General features: G+C 41.5%; 1 protein-coding gene across 1 annotated transcript; it reads right to left on the bottom strand.

The window, feature by feature from the left end:
- LOC109839067 (BTB/POZ domain-containing protein At1g63850-like) lies at nt 4050-7331 on the bottom strand. The gene is given in 3 exon segments (XM_020407498.1): nt 4050-4191; nt 5002-5483; nt 6114-7331. Coding segments are annotated over 3 exon segments (1479 nt in total). The 5' UTR covers nt 6969-7331.

Genomic DNA, 14378 nt, shown 5'->3' with positions numbered 1-14378 from the left:
CTTTCCCCCACGTGTTCCTGATATCTGTACAGGTTGTGCAGCGAAGGCTGGCTGCTCATTTTCAGAACTGCTAAATGACGTAGTTTTAACCCCCTCATCTGGGATGGCAGACACAGCGTTGCAGGTTCTTCGCGTGGCTCTAGGCTTCTTTGAGTTTGCCAATGTCCACTGTTCGTCCATTAGCAAGTCAGGATGAACCCACATCAATTCACCTTTAGGGGTAGTATAAGGGACCATTCCTTTCTCTTTCTTCTGATGCGGGTCGAAGTTCACCACTCTCGCCTCTGCTTGAGGAATTGGTTTCACACCGTCTTGTACCTGCACCTCGGCGAAATCTTCAAACTGAAGCGAGACCATATTCGCAGATACCTTCTTTTGCTCAGCTTGAAGGGTCATCACACCTGCGTCTAACAAAGCTTGAATCTTGTCTTTCAGGATGTAACAAGCTTTGGTTGGATGATGCACCATCTTGTGATACATGCAAAAGTTAGGATCATCGGTTCTTGACACTTCTACGTTCCGTTTTACCTCTGACAGCTTGATCTTATTCATCTTGATCAAGATGTAAGAATGGAAACCACATGTTCATCTTTGAAATCGTATTTCTTCTAAAAACGATTGTCGGAAGTATTTTCCTTCATTTGGTAGAGGATTTCGGGGATGGAGCTGTCTCAACAGCTAAGGTGTCTTTCCCTTTCGATTATTTCTGGGAATTATATCTGCCTTTACCACCTCCCTTTTTAGGCTAGGACTCTTGAGGTTCTTCAGCACTTATCCTCTTAAGCATGTTTTCTACCTGTTCTCCTTGCCAAACCAAATCTTTCCATGAACGGGCTTCAACAGCGCCCATCTTGGATAAGATATTGATAGAAAGATTGTTGCGGCACATCTCCACGAGAGTAGCTTCAGAAACTTGATCTCGTGAATGCAACGATCGATTTCTGAATCTCTTGACGAAGTCACCGACTGACTCTATCTTCTTTTGCTTCTCAGATAATAGTATAGCTATAGACACTTCAGTGTCATCGTCGAAGAATCGAGCTAAGAAAAGCCTCTCTAAATCTCTCCAACTCTGGATTGACCGTGGCTCAAGTCTGCGAAACTACTCAAAAGCCACCCCCTTCAGAGTGCTAATGAATAATCGAGTCATAATGGGGTCATTACCCACTATATGACCGATCTGCGCTTGGAAGTAATAAATATATTGGGTAGAAGAACCATTGTCGTAAAATTGTACTAAGTTGAGCGGTTTGAATTCCGGAGGATACGAGATCGCATCCTATTCGCTTGGATAAGGTCTTGACACCCCTAACTCTTTGAAATTTCCTTGAAGACTCAGTGCGTCAAGCTGCTTCTGGAAATCCTCCCACTTCTAATCCTGTTCTTTCGTACGAGGATTAGATTCTGCTTCGGACGATTCAAAATGAATCTTCACAATTCTTTCCTCATCGTCTTCATCATTGCTATTTGGTCTTCATCGATGGGTGAAGGTCGTCTTCGCCTAGATCCCGAAGCTTGGGAATGAACCTTCTTCTTCTTCTTTTCTTTCTCCTCACGGAGTCTTTCCACTATTGCTTCCAGATACCTGATAGACTCCTGCTGTTGACGAATGGTTGATTGTTGTTCATCTAGCTGCCGCGAGAGCTCTTCCTCTTTTCCTGTCATGTGAGCACTTGCTCGCTCGCTTTGGTCTGTATTGGAGAGTTGAGAAGTGGCAATGACAGAATTTTCAGGTTCTTCATCTACATCATAGGATATACCCACTAGTTTGCGGTAATCTAGCGGGATCATTGCTCCAGTACGAGAACGAGTGTGTTGGTAAACACCCTGGCTTTCAATGAGTGCCTCTCGTAATCCGGGGATCTTTCAAAATCAGAAGACTCAGAATTTTCAGCTGAGACTTTGCTTTTACCCTTGCTGGCCATGTTGATCGTCACTTCAATATGGCGATTCTTAGATGCTTGTTTCTTGGGGCGAAAGCGTCTTCTTCTTGATGATGAGACCGTCGATGGTTCATTTAACCATTCGAAGACTAAAGGCTTATGAGTTGACTCCCCACATGAACATTGGGAAAGTACTGCAGAAATGAGTTTCTCACAGCAGCAATGAGATTGCATTTGGCTCATGATGTGCTTACGCGTGAGATAATCCCGAAGGTCACCAGCTGGACAACCCCCAGTCAACTTTGTTATCTTGTCTTTACCCAGGTGAGACCCTCTGAATAATAGAGGTTTCGCGAACTTGGGTAGACTGACGAACTCCATCATTCATGTGACGACATTCGTTGGTAAAACGAGCTCGACGCCTATGCTTCCTCAGTTGGCTCTTATCATGAGGTTCGTTGCTGAACCTCTTTTTGAGAATGAGGTTCGTTGTCGGATCCTACTCAGGTACGAAGGTGAGGTCCGTCATTCAGACGTTCCTCATTCACTTGACCCTCGTCAGACTTGTTAACTTTAGGTTGATCAACCATCGGTCGATAATGAAAACCGTCTAGCAAGACCAAAGCTCTAGCCCTACGGCGAGCTTGATTCTGATGCTGACGTTGTCGAGTGCGTCTCGACAGTGAACCAGTAGGAACCTTTGCCTCAGCCGAAGCTAGACGAGGTTTGTTTTCAAAAGCCATAATTTGGCTAGTAGAAGCCGAAGTTCGGCTAGGTTGCTTGACAACCCATTTCTTAGCCTGACGGCTAGTTTCTGGAGTCTCCTCTTTAAGGGACTTGGACTTTTCCTCGAGACTAACTCGAGTTGAATCATCAGAAGCCACTTGGGCTGAAGTCTCATATGAGACTCGACGATACTTACGTGCCTTCGTGGGACTAGACTTACTAGAGGAAAGAAAATCTTTATATTTGGACTGGTAAAATTCGATGATCTGAGTCTCGACGTCCCTTCCCATAGCAATCTTGTCTGATTGCGCCACCACCACCTCGTCGGAAAGAATAGCTACTCCCACTGTGGTCGCCATCGTCTGTAGGGTCAAAAAATTGATGATTGAGTTGATTCTCTTGTTTTAAAAAAACTGGGTTCGATCACTTGGTACGAAACCCTTACAATCACTCACGATCTCTTGATTACAGAGAAAGAGAAGATTAATTCAGCTTCTCTTTTGTTTAACGTGGGTTCTTGGTAGCGAAAGGATGTTTCCCTCGATGCTTGAGTCAAGATTGCTTCCCGTTGACGATCAGATCAAGGTTGCTGGAGCTTCTGACGTTCGTTGGCCGGCTGGAATCGAGGTTCGAGCTCCGGATCCGTGCGCAGAAACTTTGATCTCTGATGCTTCTTAAAATCCAAGTCTAAAATCTCCAATTAATCAACAACCAATCAACCCATTTCTCTCTAGTCATCGATGGCTATTTATAGGGTTTTAAGCACATAACTGACATGCTATAATCATGGGTAGAGGGGCGTAACAGTCTCCCTCAAATCAGCACACACCGTAATGTGCTCCTGAAGATTAGCCCACGTGGTTAACTAAGTCTTTGGAGCCGTTACAGGTAAATCCCACGTGGATGACGAACCTCGTCTTTAATTGAAACAGAGTCCATCAAGTAAGACGAGCCTCGATGTTCGTCTTACCAAGCAAACCTTGTAGTAGACCAGCTTCTTCCGACGAATTTTGTCTTCACTGACTTCGTTTGACGAACCTCGTTTTCACTAACGAAATTCATCTTTGACAACTGAGTCCAACTACATAGCAAGTCTTGAAAGTTTCTTTTTGACGAACCTCATCTTCACTAATGAGTTCTACGTCTGGTAATGAGCTTCGAACCTCGTGTCCAATGACGAGCTTTGAATCCCATATCCACTAGTGAACCTCGAACCTCGTATCCAATGGCAAGCTCCGAACCTCGTATTCACTAGTGAACCTCGAACCTCGTATCCAATGACGAGCTCCAAATCCCGTGGATCAGTTTCATTCAATAATGAACTTTATCTTTTGATGTTAAGCTCTGCTGCGTGGCGACTCTCGTTCTCAAGGTTGATCTTCACTAAGCAACGAACCTCGTCTCTGATTGAGAAGGGGTTCGTTCTCCTGACCCTCCTTTTCACATTTCGAATTTTTGACATTTTTGAATGCCTACACCCATTCCTGTAGGAATCGGACGACGCCTGCAGTTGTTCTCCATGTGCCCGTTCCCTCCATAGCGATTCTTGAAAGCAATCTTGAAACGGTTTCCGTAGAAGAGGCTTTTAGAAAACCACATGGTTAGAAATGCAGGCTACATATCAATCCAATTTGCCTTGTTAAGCTCCGACCGTATGCAACAAATCCCCTCCTTGATTTTGTGAGCGGCATGTGAAAATCCTAAAAGAACCACACAAGATCGCCAAGCCAAGTAGCCTTCAGGCCTGGAGACCTTTTTGTCACCGACTTCTCTGTAGACTCAAAAGCAAATCGTTGCCAACGGTTTCACCTCACCAAATCATTCGGTCAGAAATGATCTCAGCAGGACTACCACGGCACTACACATTGAGCAATCCTAAGCAAACCGCATTGGGTCTAAAATAATATAACTAGAAACAAAGTCATCAATAGCAAGATGTGTTAAAAACCCTCCTGCGCTTTCTACTACCATTAACAGGTGCCAAATTAATCTATAGCAAGCTACAATGAAAACGTTTCACCACCAATTACAACAATGAGGGGGGAAAAAACCCCAAAAGACGATAACAAGCAACGAATCTTTTACAGCTGAAACTAAAACAAAGATCCTTCAATTTTCTCATCAAGAGTTCTCGCAGACAGCAGCGATCCTCAGCTGCTGCGTCGTCTTCAGGAACTGAGGGGATCGATTGGGGCATTTCGTCCTCTCCGTCAGTAGAACGCTCAACGAGCGCCGACTTCATCGCATCCCCCATTATTTTGGCCCTCTTGGAATTCTTGGCCATGACAGGTATTCGCTTACGGATTCTCCTGTCATACTCACCTTGCTCAGCAGCAGAAAGAGCTTCCTTACCCGATCTTAAAGAACGAGGTGTAGGAACGGGCTCTTCTGCAGGAATCTCCTCAGTGGTCTTTTCTTCAGGAGAATCATCAATTGGCTTTCCCTCTTCAATTCCCCAAATCCCCTTTGAATATTTGGACAGTCGTCTCCGCAGTTCAGGAACCGATCGAACCAAGCCAGCAATATCTCCTGCTGCATCGCCATCGGCAACGTCAGTATGGTATTCCCCAATCCATCCTCAATCGAGTGCCGATCCAATCATTTGCAAGCCCTCCTCATCCATCCAAAATCCTCGTAAAAGGCCTCAAGCCAAGTCCTCAGCAGCAGGCACCGAACCTCTTTCGAAACCAAAATCTGCCCCTTTCCGATTCCAACGAGCAATCTCGCCGTTACTCGGCTCACCTCGTACCTATACATCGCTGGGATTTTTGCGTGCATCGAAGATAGCTCCGTTTGCGCGGCCCAAGTTCGGAGGAACTCATCGGCGATCTGACGAACGTCATATTCCGGAATCCGAGAAGCTTCAACAAACCACTGGCGGAAGTCCATAACAGTAGAGCAGCCAGGTGATGAATGGGGTAAAGTGAATTGCGCATGGGTTCCCCCGACGGAGAAAAGGTACCATGCGCGAGCTCCTTCGTATAAATTCCCAATCTGAGCTAACGCCGGGTTAGGATTGCCAACATAGAGTTGGTCATATCCAAACTGTCTCGCGAACCGAGAAGGCATGTAAGGCTCGATTACGCACTTCTCCCGTGAGCGATAGACCAGGTAGCCCAACCTGATCATAAGAAGCCAGCTGAATATACCCTCTTCCAAAGAAGACGAGCCTTCAAAAAGCAAATCCATGAAACGAGCATCCTTAACATCAGCCCCGTCAAAGTTAGGAGCACAGCAGAAAACCTGGTAATTATCCTCTCGGGATAGAAGCTGTCGAGCCCTGACTATATAAGAACTAGTCCACGTGGCCGACTCCAATCTTTGTACGAAGGGAGTATAAGCATCACCCCCTTCATGCACTCCCGTCATTAATGAAGGGCAATGCAACACGAACCAGGCCATTAAATATGTGTATGGCACTGGTACACGTGGTTGAGGAGCTTTTCCAGCTTTCTTCTTAGCGGCTTTGACTCTCGAAGCACTGAGGAGTTCTGAAGTCAACACCCTCAGGCCATTCTGAATACAGATCGCAGCCGAGACTTTCAAGATGCCAAGCACCTTGCTCACGTCCTCCCTCATCAGCCGCCTCCGCAAATCCCTGCAGTACATCAGGCGCAGCGTCTCGATGTAGACCTCGACATCGTCGCAGTCGGAGATCTCGACCAAATGCGGCAGAGACCGCTGCTGCTTCGACCAGCGATCGGAGAGCTTCCCGGCGAAGAACCTGCTGTGGGCAACCAGAATCTGGCGGTGGACGTTGAGGGAAAAGACAAGGCCGTCCTTCGAGCTGAGAGTCAGGCGCACGTCGCTCGAGTCGAGGTCGTTGAACTGGTTGCCGGGGCTCGAGGTGGCCAGGATCTCAGCAATCCGATCTTGGAGGAGAAGCTGGCGGTTTGGGTTTTGAGCCGGGTTCGGGTTGGATCTGGGGTGGTAATCGTGCTCGTTGGCCATCATATCGAAGAGGGTTGGGCTCGATCGAGAGATTTGCTTGTCGAGCGTAGGAGGAGGGGACATTGGGTTGAGAAGGCCGGCGTTGAGGGCGGAGTTGAACTTCGTGTAGCTCGACGGGTGGTGGCGTGAGGAGGAGCGGCGGCGTAGGTGGGGCCGGGGAGTCCATGGGGGAGCATCAAGCCGGGGCCCAGTCGGCGGAATGAGGCAGGGGAGCTCGCCGAGGCGGAGGTGGAGAGGTGTTATCTTTGTGCCTGCGGCGCTTGGGCTTTTTTGATGAAGGGTAAGAGGAAGCGGCCATGATGGGCTTGGGCTTTTTGAGTTGGCGAGTAAAAGAGATCGATAAAAGACTGCCGCGTGATTGTTGTCGTGTTTTGATGAAGGGGAGAATGGACGATTGATTTGGGGCATCGGGAGTTGTGATTTTGTTTATCTGGTTTTCTTTTTGGGCGATGGGAACGAGGGAGGTGGGGAAGGAGCAATAAAGGGCGCTGCATTGGATTGAATTGAATTGATCGGTGAAAATAATAAAAGAGGGAGCGGGTGTGATCAGTGGAGAGAGAAAGAGAGAGGGGGCAGGAAAGGTACAAGGGAAGTGAGACACAAAGTTGCTCGTGGTTTTGTACGGTGCGTGTCAGTAGAATAAGTATGGGCCATGGCTCAACAGCGTGCGAGATTTAAGACGGTTGAGGCCGAAAGCGAAGAAGATCAGAGCATCTCCAACAAACTTCTAGTAGTGAGTTTGGTTGGAGTGCTCTCTAAGTACGGCGCTCCACTTAGGGGCGTAGGAGAAATATTCTAACAAACTCCCGGCTAGGAGTTTAAATAATATTTAAAAATTTTATTCCTCTAAAAATAATAGTTTATAAATATATTTTAAAATAATAAATCTAATAAAAAATAATTTTTAGTAGGCACCCACCCCTTAAAGCAAGTGTAGTAGCCTACCAAAGAGGCTCCTGAGGGTGATGTGGCAAAGAAAAGCTCCCAACATGCTCCAACCAGCTCCCAAGGAGGCTCTTAAGTCCTAGTTAGCGGTGGGGTCCACCATGAAGCTCCTAAGAGCTCCACAGATTTGTGGAGCACTTGGGAGCTCCTAAGGGTGGGGGGCTACTAAAAAATAATATTTATAAAATGTTAGAGGTAGAAGAATTGATTTTTAAATAATATTTAAATTCCTAATTGGGAGTTTGTTAGAATATTTCTCCTAGTAGGAAGCTCCTAAGTGGGCCCCATGCTTGAGAGCACTCCAACAAGAGCTCCCTACTAGGAGATTGTTGCACTTGCTCTTAGGAGCTCTCAAGTACTCCACAAATTTGTGAAGCTCTTAGGAGCTCCATGGTGGGCCCCACTGCCAACTAGGACTTAGGAGGGTGCTTGAGAGTTTGTTAGAATATCTTAGGAGCTTTTTCCTTATCACATAACTCTTAGGAGCCTCCTTGGGAGGCTCTTGGAGACGCTCTAAGAGCACAGAGTCATACACGAAGGCAATAAGAAGTTCTATAGTTTTTAAACTTACACTTGTAGTCCACTCTCATTCACTCATTTATGGCCAGGATGATCTTCTTTTTAAGTTAAATTATGTCATATCCTTAAACCATTCAGAAATGCACAACAATTTCTTGAAATTCTATTAAATGAAGAATTTGCAAAGAAAATTTTCAATATATAAAAATATTTTTGAAGTTTACCATTTTATATAATTACTATTTACTAGTATTTAGACCCGTGCAAAGTACGGATCCTAAAAGATTTTTTTTTGTTTATTCTTTCGCGGTCTTTGACATAAAATCATTCTAAAACATATAGATGTACATTATGCTAGAGAGGAACCCAAAGAATCATATTTAAACTTCTTCAGATGTTTGTTGTAATGCGTAAAACTTAAGTTATTATGACAATGTTAAATTCAAAAACAACTAAAGAAAGAAGGAACAATGTAACAGATTCATGTTTCTTTTATAGATTCATATTAAACCTGAAACATATCCGCTTGAAGTATATGATATAACGAAGCAAGCATTTGATACCATAAATCCCCTGCCACCTTCCCTTACTTGCTGACAGGTTGGTTACATACATTGTTAACAGCCCCAAACAAATGTTACTACTAACAAACAAAGTTTCCAAATCTTAAGCACAAAACACACTTATATTTAGTGAAAATTCTATACATCAGAAAAAATTACAAAAGCAACCTGCACATGGAAACATAGTTTTTATACAAATAAGAGATTTGTAGACGCAACACCAGAAATGTAACCGGGTCATCAGCAACAATATACACAGCTTTGTATCAGCTACTATTTAGCCCAGTAGCATCATTTGTATCAGTTACCATATCGGCAACAACAGGAGGGCCATTGACAGCAGCAACAACAGGATCAACATTTTCTATCCTCCTTTTTTTGTGCCTGCTGTTGCACATTAGCTCCTGGAATCTGCAGGGAACATTATCCATCCAAAAAAAGCAAAAGTGTTTAATCTTTACCCAATTTTCCAGAGCATGACTCTTTTTATTCTTAAAAATTCTGTTATTACGTTCATGCCAAACCAACCATAATAATGCATCCACAAAAATACACCAACAAACTCTTTTATATTCAGGAATTTTATCAATTCTCCACCAAGGCCATAAACCTCTTAGGTCGTCAATATTTTCATGAACTTAAAAGTTATGCAAAAGAGATCTCCAAAGAGAAGAAAGATAATCACAATTTAAGAACAAATGAGAACATGTTTCGTCTAGACGTGAAATTATGAAGGGCCTCTTGATAATATTATCGATCTGAAACATATTGGACAGAGGAGAAGCTCCTATACTTCAAGCGGCTATGTTTTGTGAGTGTAAAGAAACTATAGAAATGATATGTGAATGATAAATCAAGATAGAAATTATATGTGAACGCAAAGGATACAAAAATTGTACCGATGTCAAATTTCTTGTGAGTCTCTCTGATTATCGATCTGCATCAATTAAGAATAGAAACCAATCAGCAATAAAAGTTCAATAGACTCACTGAAGTAGTAATAATTCCAATTACAAATTTGTGAAAACGGGGCTAAAATCCAACAGTTTAAGTTAAAAGACTTTCAAATAATTCAATGTCTACATACATTTCATCATAATAGTTTTTGAAATCTTCACGTGCCTCAAATCAAGCCAAAAGAACCCTAGAACCAAACTTCCAACAGTTGAATTACAGAAAAAACAACAAATAAGGAATCAAAAACTTATACAGACAACATATAAGATCCTTATTCAAATTAGGGCTTAAACTACCCTACAAAATAAGAGGGAAATGAGATAAATTGTTGCTCGATTGAATGGAAAGAGAGAATTATTGGTTCTCTGGATTTAGGCTTTCTTCGTCCACCTTCTCTTGGTCTCCTAAAAGTTCATCTTCAACTATATTTGATGATAATATGTCAATATTTAGGGTCTTAAAATCTAAATATCAATATACGGATCAAGAGAATTTTTAATTGAACACAACATACTATTGTCTTCTCTTTAGCCCATGAAAAAGTTGGCAAATTACACTAATCAAACTCCAACCTCCAAGATTTCTTCAACAAAATCTATGTTACAAAGTGCCCAATTCCTAAAATGACAATTCCAGCTTTTGACATACCATCACAGATTAGATTAGTGTTTGTAACTATTCAATTAATTTATTAATCTCACAAACACTTTAATGTGTAACATTTTCATGTATAAACAGAACATCAATTTTACTTTTCAACAAAAACCCTAATTTACCTTAAATTGGCTGGGAAAGGAGAATTCTTTAATCTCTTCTGATGATCAGAGATTAAATCAGCCATCTTTTGAGCGATCCCTCCCAGTCCCTCTCCATCCGTCGACACCGACTTCATTGAACCCCACATAAAACCTAAAAATTAGAAACAAAATCCAAAGAAAACGGTGGAATCTGGATATGAATAACAATATTACGAAGAAATAAATGGAAATTAAATGGGTATTCTCATTATTTTTTATTTAATTTTAGACTAATTAACAGTTAATTTCGCATGATAAAGATTGATTTACATGTGATTAAAGATAGATTTACAGGAGATTGTCTCTCGAGGGAGATAGAAATCAAAGAAAGCTTTCTTTCTTTCCCTTTACTCTTTTTTCTCAAACATGCACCAATTCTACCCTTTCATAGCTAGGCCTTGAGAATAAAGTTCGCTGCAGTTTTCGAACTGTGATATTTCAGTTTTACTAACTACAGAAACACAGTCTTTTTGACTGCACAGCTACAGTTTTCTATTGAAGTTTTACAGTATTTCAAAACAACAAAGATATTGAAAATTCCAGCATAACCTTTTCAAGAAATATATTTTCAATATTTCAAAAATACAATAAAAACAATGATTTGTCCATAAGCTCAAACTGGATCTCTTATTTGTTACTAAAACTGCAACAACAATCTAGTTTCTAACAAATATGAAAACCAAAAAATAGTTTAGCTTGATTGAAAATAAAAAGATGATTCTTAATATTGTTTTTCGCATATACTGCAGAAATGAAGATCATTGGGTAAATAGATGGTAGAAACTTGCAATCTTCAATTTATATTAATTTTCTTCAATGAGCTAATGCAAGCAAAACTATATAAAACAACTTCAACGGAATGTTTGTTTTCTAAAGGGTAGTAGTATTTCATCCAGAAGACAAACCATCGGAAGGAGCACATGATGGAATAATACAATCAAAATGATAAACTTCCAGAAAATGATTGTTGTTTGTGCTGAGATAGTAATAGATAAAAAAAATCATGCAGAGTATACTGATAATATGGATTGCGAAAGTAGTAAGAAACATATAGAAATAAAGAGACAATGGTAACTCCAGAACAATTGTAACTCCAGAACTCACAGATTAATGGATGCCATGATAGAGTTCATTGGCTGAATGGAAGAGTCCTTGGAAGAATTAAGAACGCAAAGCATTGAGGCTTTCTGTGCGGTTTTCCTTAATTTGATGCTTACATTGAGGTATTCGCTGCAGTTTTCAAACTGTGATATTACAGTTTTACTAACTACAAAAACGCAGTCTTTTTGACTGCACAACTGCAGTTTTCTATTGAAGTTTTGCAATATTTCAAAACAACAAAGATATTGAAAATTCCAGCATAACCTTTTCAAGAAATATCTTTTCAATATTTTGAAACTCATGTGAAGGTTACAGCCTTTGAAAGAATGTCAATATTACAGGGTTTTTAAGAAGACTATATAGCAGTAATAACAATAACTACACAGTTCACATGTACATTCTACATCAAAATCATATCATTAATCATGCGAAGGTTAGACATGCTACCTATCAGAAATTTTCTTAGTCGGATTTATAAATCTAAATGCATAATCTACAAACAGTAGCATATTTTGATAAACATATACGAGATGAGATAAACTCTTATGTTTAGTTATAAACCTACTTGACTAAATTTACTTTTCAACAAAAAACCCTAATTTACCTTAAATTGGCTAGGAAAGGGGAATTCTTTAATCTCTTCTGATGATCAGAGATGAAATCAACCATCTTTTGAGCGATCCCTCCCAGCCCCTCTCCATCCATTGACACCGACTTCAATGAATCCCACATAAAACCCAAAAATTAGAAACAAAATCCAAAGAAAACGGTGGAATCTGGATATGAATAACAATATTACGAAGAAATAAATGGAAATTAAATCCTTCTTCCTCTTGGCGGTGGAATCTGGATATGAATAACAATATTACGAAGAAATAAATGGAAATTAAATCCTTCTTCCTCTTGGATATTCGATAATGGTCCTTGAAATCTTCGTCGTCGTCATCGCCTTTGTCTTTTGGTATGGATCTGTTGTGATCCTTCGCCATTTCTAGGGTTTTGGGTTCTGCGAGGAGGTGCTTGATGGCGGAAAGATGAGATGGGAATTTGTTGAAGAGGGAAGAAGATGAAATGGGGAAAGGGGAAACCACAACGGAGCAGACGAAGCAGATAAAGAAAATGGGGAAAAGGAAAACCGCAGCGGAGATGAGGGAAACGTGGGAGAGAGTGGGTTGGTTATTCATTTAATTTTTTTTATTGTTTATAATCTTAGGTTATTGTTTTTATTAACTGTTTTGTTGTTCTCCTTTAGTAATAAAGAAGTAGATAGAAGAGGATTGGGGGTGTGAAGGCTTTTGAATGCCTCTTTCGCGCTCTCTCTGTTGGCATAAAAAATTACCTATAGATTGTAAAGAAGCTCAAAACTGATGAAAACGCTGATATCTCTCAAACCGGAGGGAATTTAGCAAAATTTGATGGCGGCAAACCAAACTTTATGGTTTGGTTGGCGCCATCTCGTCGAGATAGGCGATTTTTATATATAATTCGTCCAATTCGAACTTACGGTTTGAAAGTTATAATTCGTTCTTCGTACCATGTTCTGAAGTCCGCCTGAACTGATCGAACATCGCCTGAACTTTCGGACCAAGCCTATGGGTTCCCGGAACACAGCTCGAGACGAAGAGAAGGCAATGAACGTCATCATCCGAGTCAAGTAAGATTATCTGATGCCAAAAGGAAGCAAAGGAGTGCACGAAACGATGGAATGAAGAAGCGACAGGATGACAAAACGACGAGCTCAGTGTGTCTCGAATTTCGAGACACCTCAGGGTGTCTCGCACGCCGAGAAGCTGATGACGTGGTTTTTGATGTTTTCTTCGAGTTTCGTGCTATCCATTGGCTTCCTAACTGCCTTGGGGTTATCCTTAAACATGGGAGAACCATTTCTAACTGAAGATAGGTTCAAATCGTGGATTCTTATCCACAAACATGACGTTCAAGTCCTATAAATAGCCCCCTTCATGCAATTGTGAAGGGTACTGACGGTTGAAAGACGAACGTGCGAGAGAACTCACGTTTTCTAGAGCAGAGCCACGATTTACACACACACACACACACACACACACACACACACACACAGAGGCAAGGTCTTGGTGATTTTCTGAACATAAAGGGAGAATTTCGAGAGATCCATAGACTGTCACCCGTTTTCTTGAGATCAGACCTTGTTTTGATCTTGAGAAGAGTGGTAATCTCACTTTGTTGATGTTATTCACTTCTGTTCTAAGTTTCCTCGATTGAAATAAAGAGTATCGAGCCTTCTTTCAGATCAACCCGGATCTGTTATTCGGCGGTCAACGGATTAAAGCGTCCCCAACACAGATAAAGATCCTACGCAAGCAGCGACCGATAAACGATCCTGCGTGTGTTTCTAGAAAATTTTGTTTTTTTTCATTTGTGTAAGCAAGAAGTCTTATAAAAAGGCTAGACTCTCTTTGAATTGTAATTGATAAATAATTGTAATGGATTCCACAATGAAATCAATTTCTGATGCAAACACGTTGATTCCATAATAAATAATTATAATTGATAAATAATTGTAATGGATTCCACAATGAAATCAAGATCCCGATTGATTCGGCGGTCGAGTACGAGTTCGACGAAGTCAAGTTCAAGGAATATTTCTCCTCATATTCATCAAAATCCTCATCTCCCTACAAGTGTGAAAAGATATCGTCTTTGAAGGAGGCGTATTCACCGATGAAGGTTACAAAAGACTCTGCTCGCTACAACTCCTCTTCGGTTAAGGAGTTGTTCAACCAAAGTACGCAAACTCTGACGAAGAGGGCTCATCAGAGGTGACGCCAACGCCAAGCTCGTCAAGTCGTCAAGGCCTTAGAATAAATCGATGGGGTTCATTACTATGCGGACTTAGAATCCAGGAAGCGTTAAATAATCTAGCCGCCTCAACGGCAATTTACTGTCACTTCCTCCAA

This window comes from Asparagus officinalis, chromosome 4, assembly GCF_001876935.1.
Source record: "Asparagus officinalis chromosome 4, Aspof.V1, whole genome shotgun sequence".
NCBI classification, from domain to species: domain Eukaryota; kingdom Viridiplantae; phylum Streptophyta; class Magnoliopsida; order Asparagales; family Asparagaceae; genus Asparagus; species Asparagus officinalis.
Note: the sequence above shows the minus strand (reverse complement) of the source record. Positions and strands in the feature narration are given on the sequence as shown.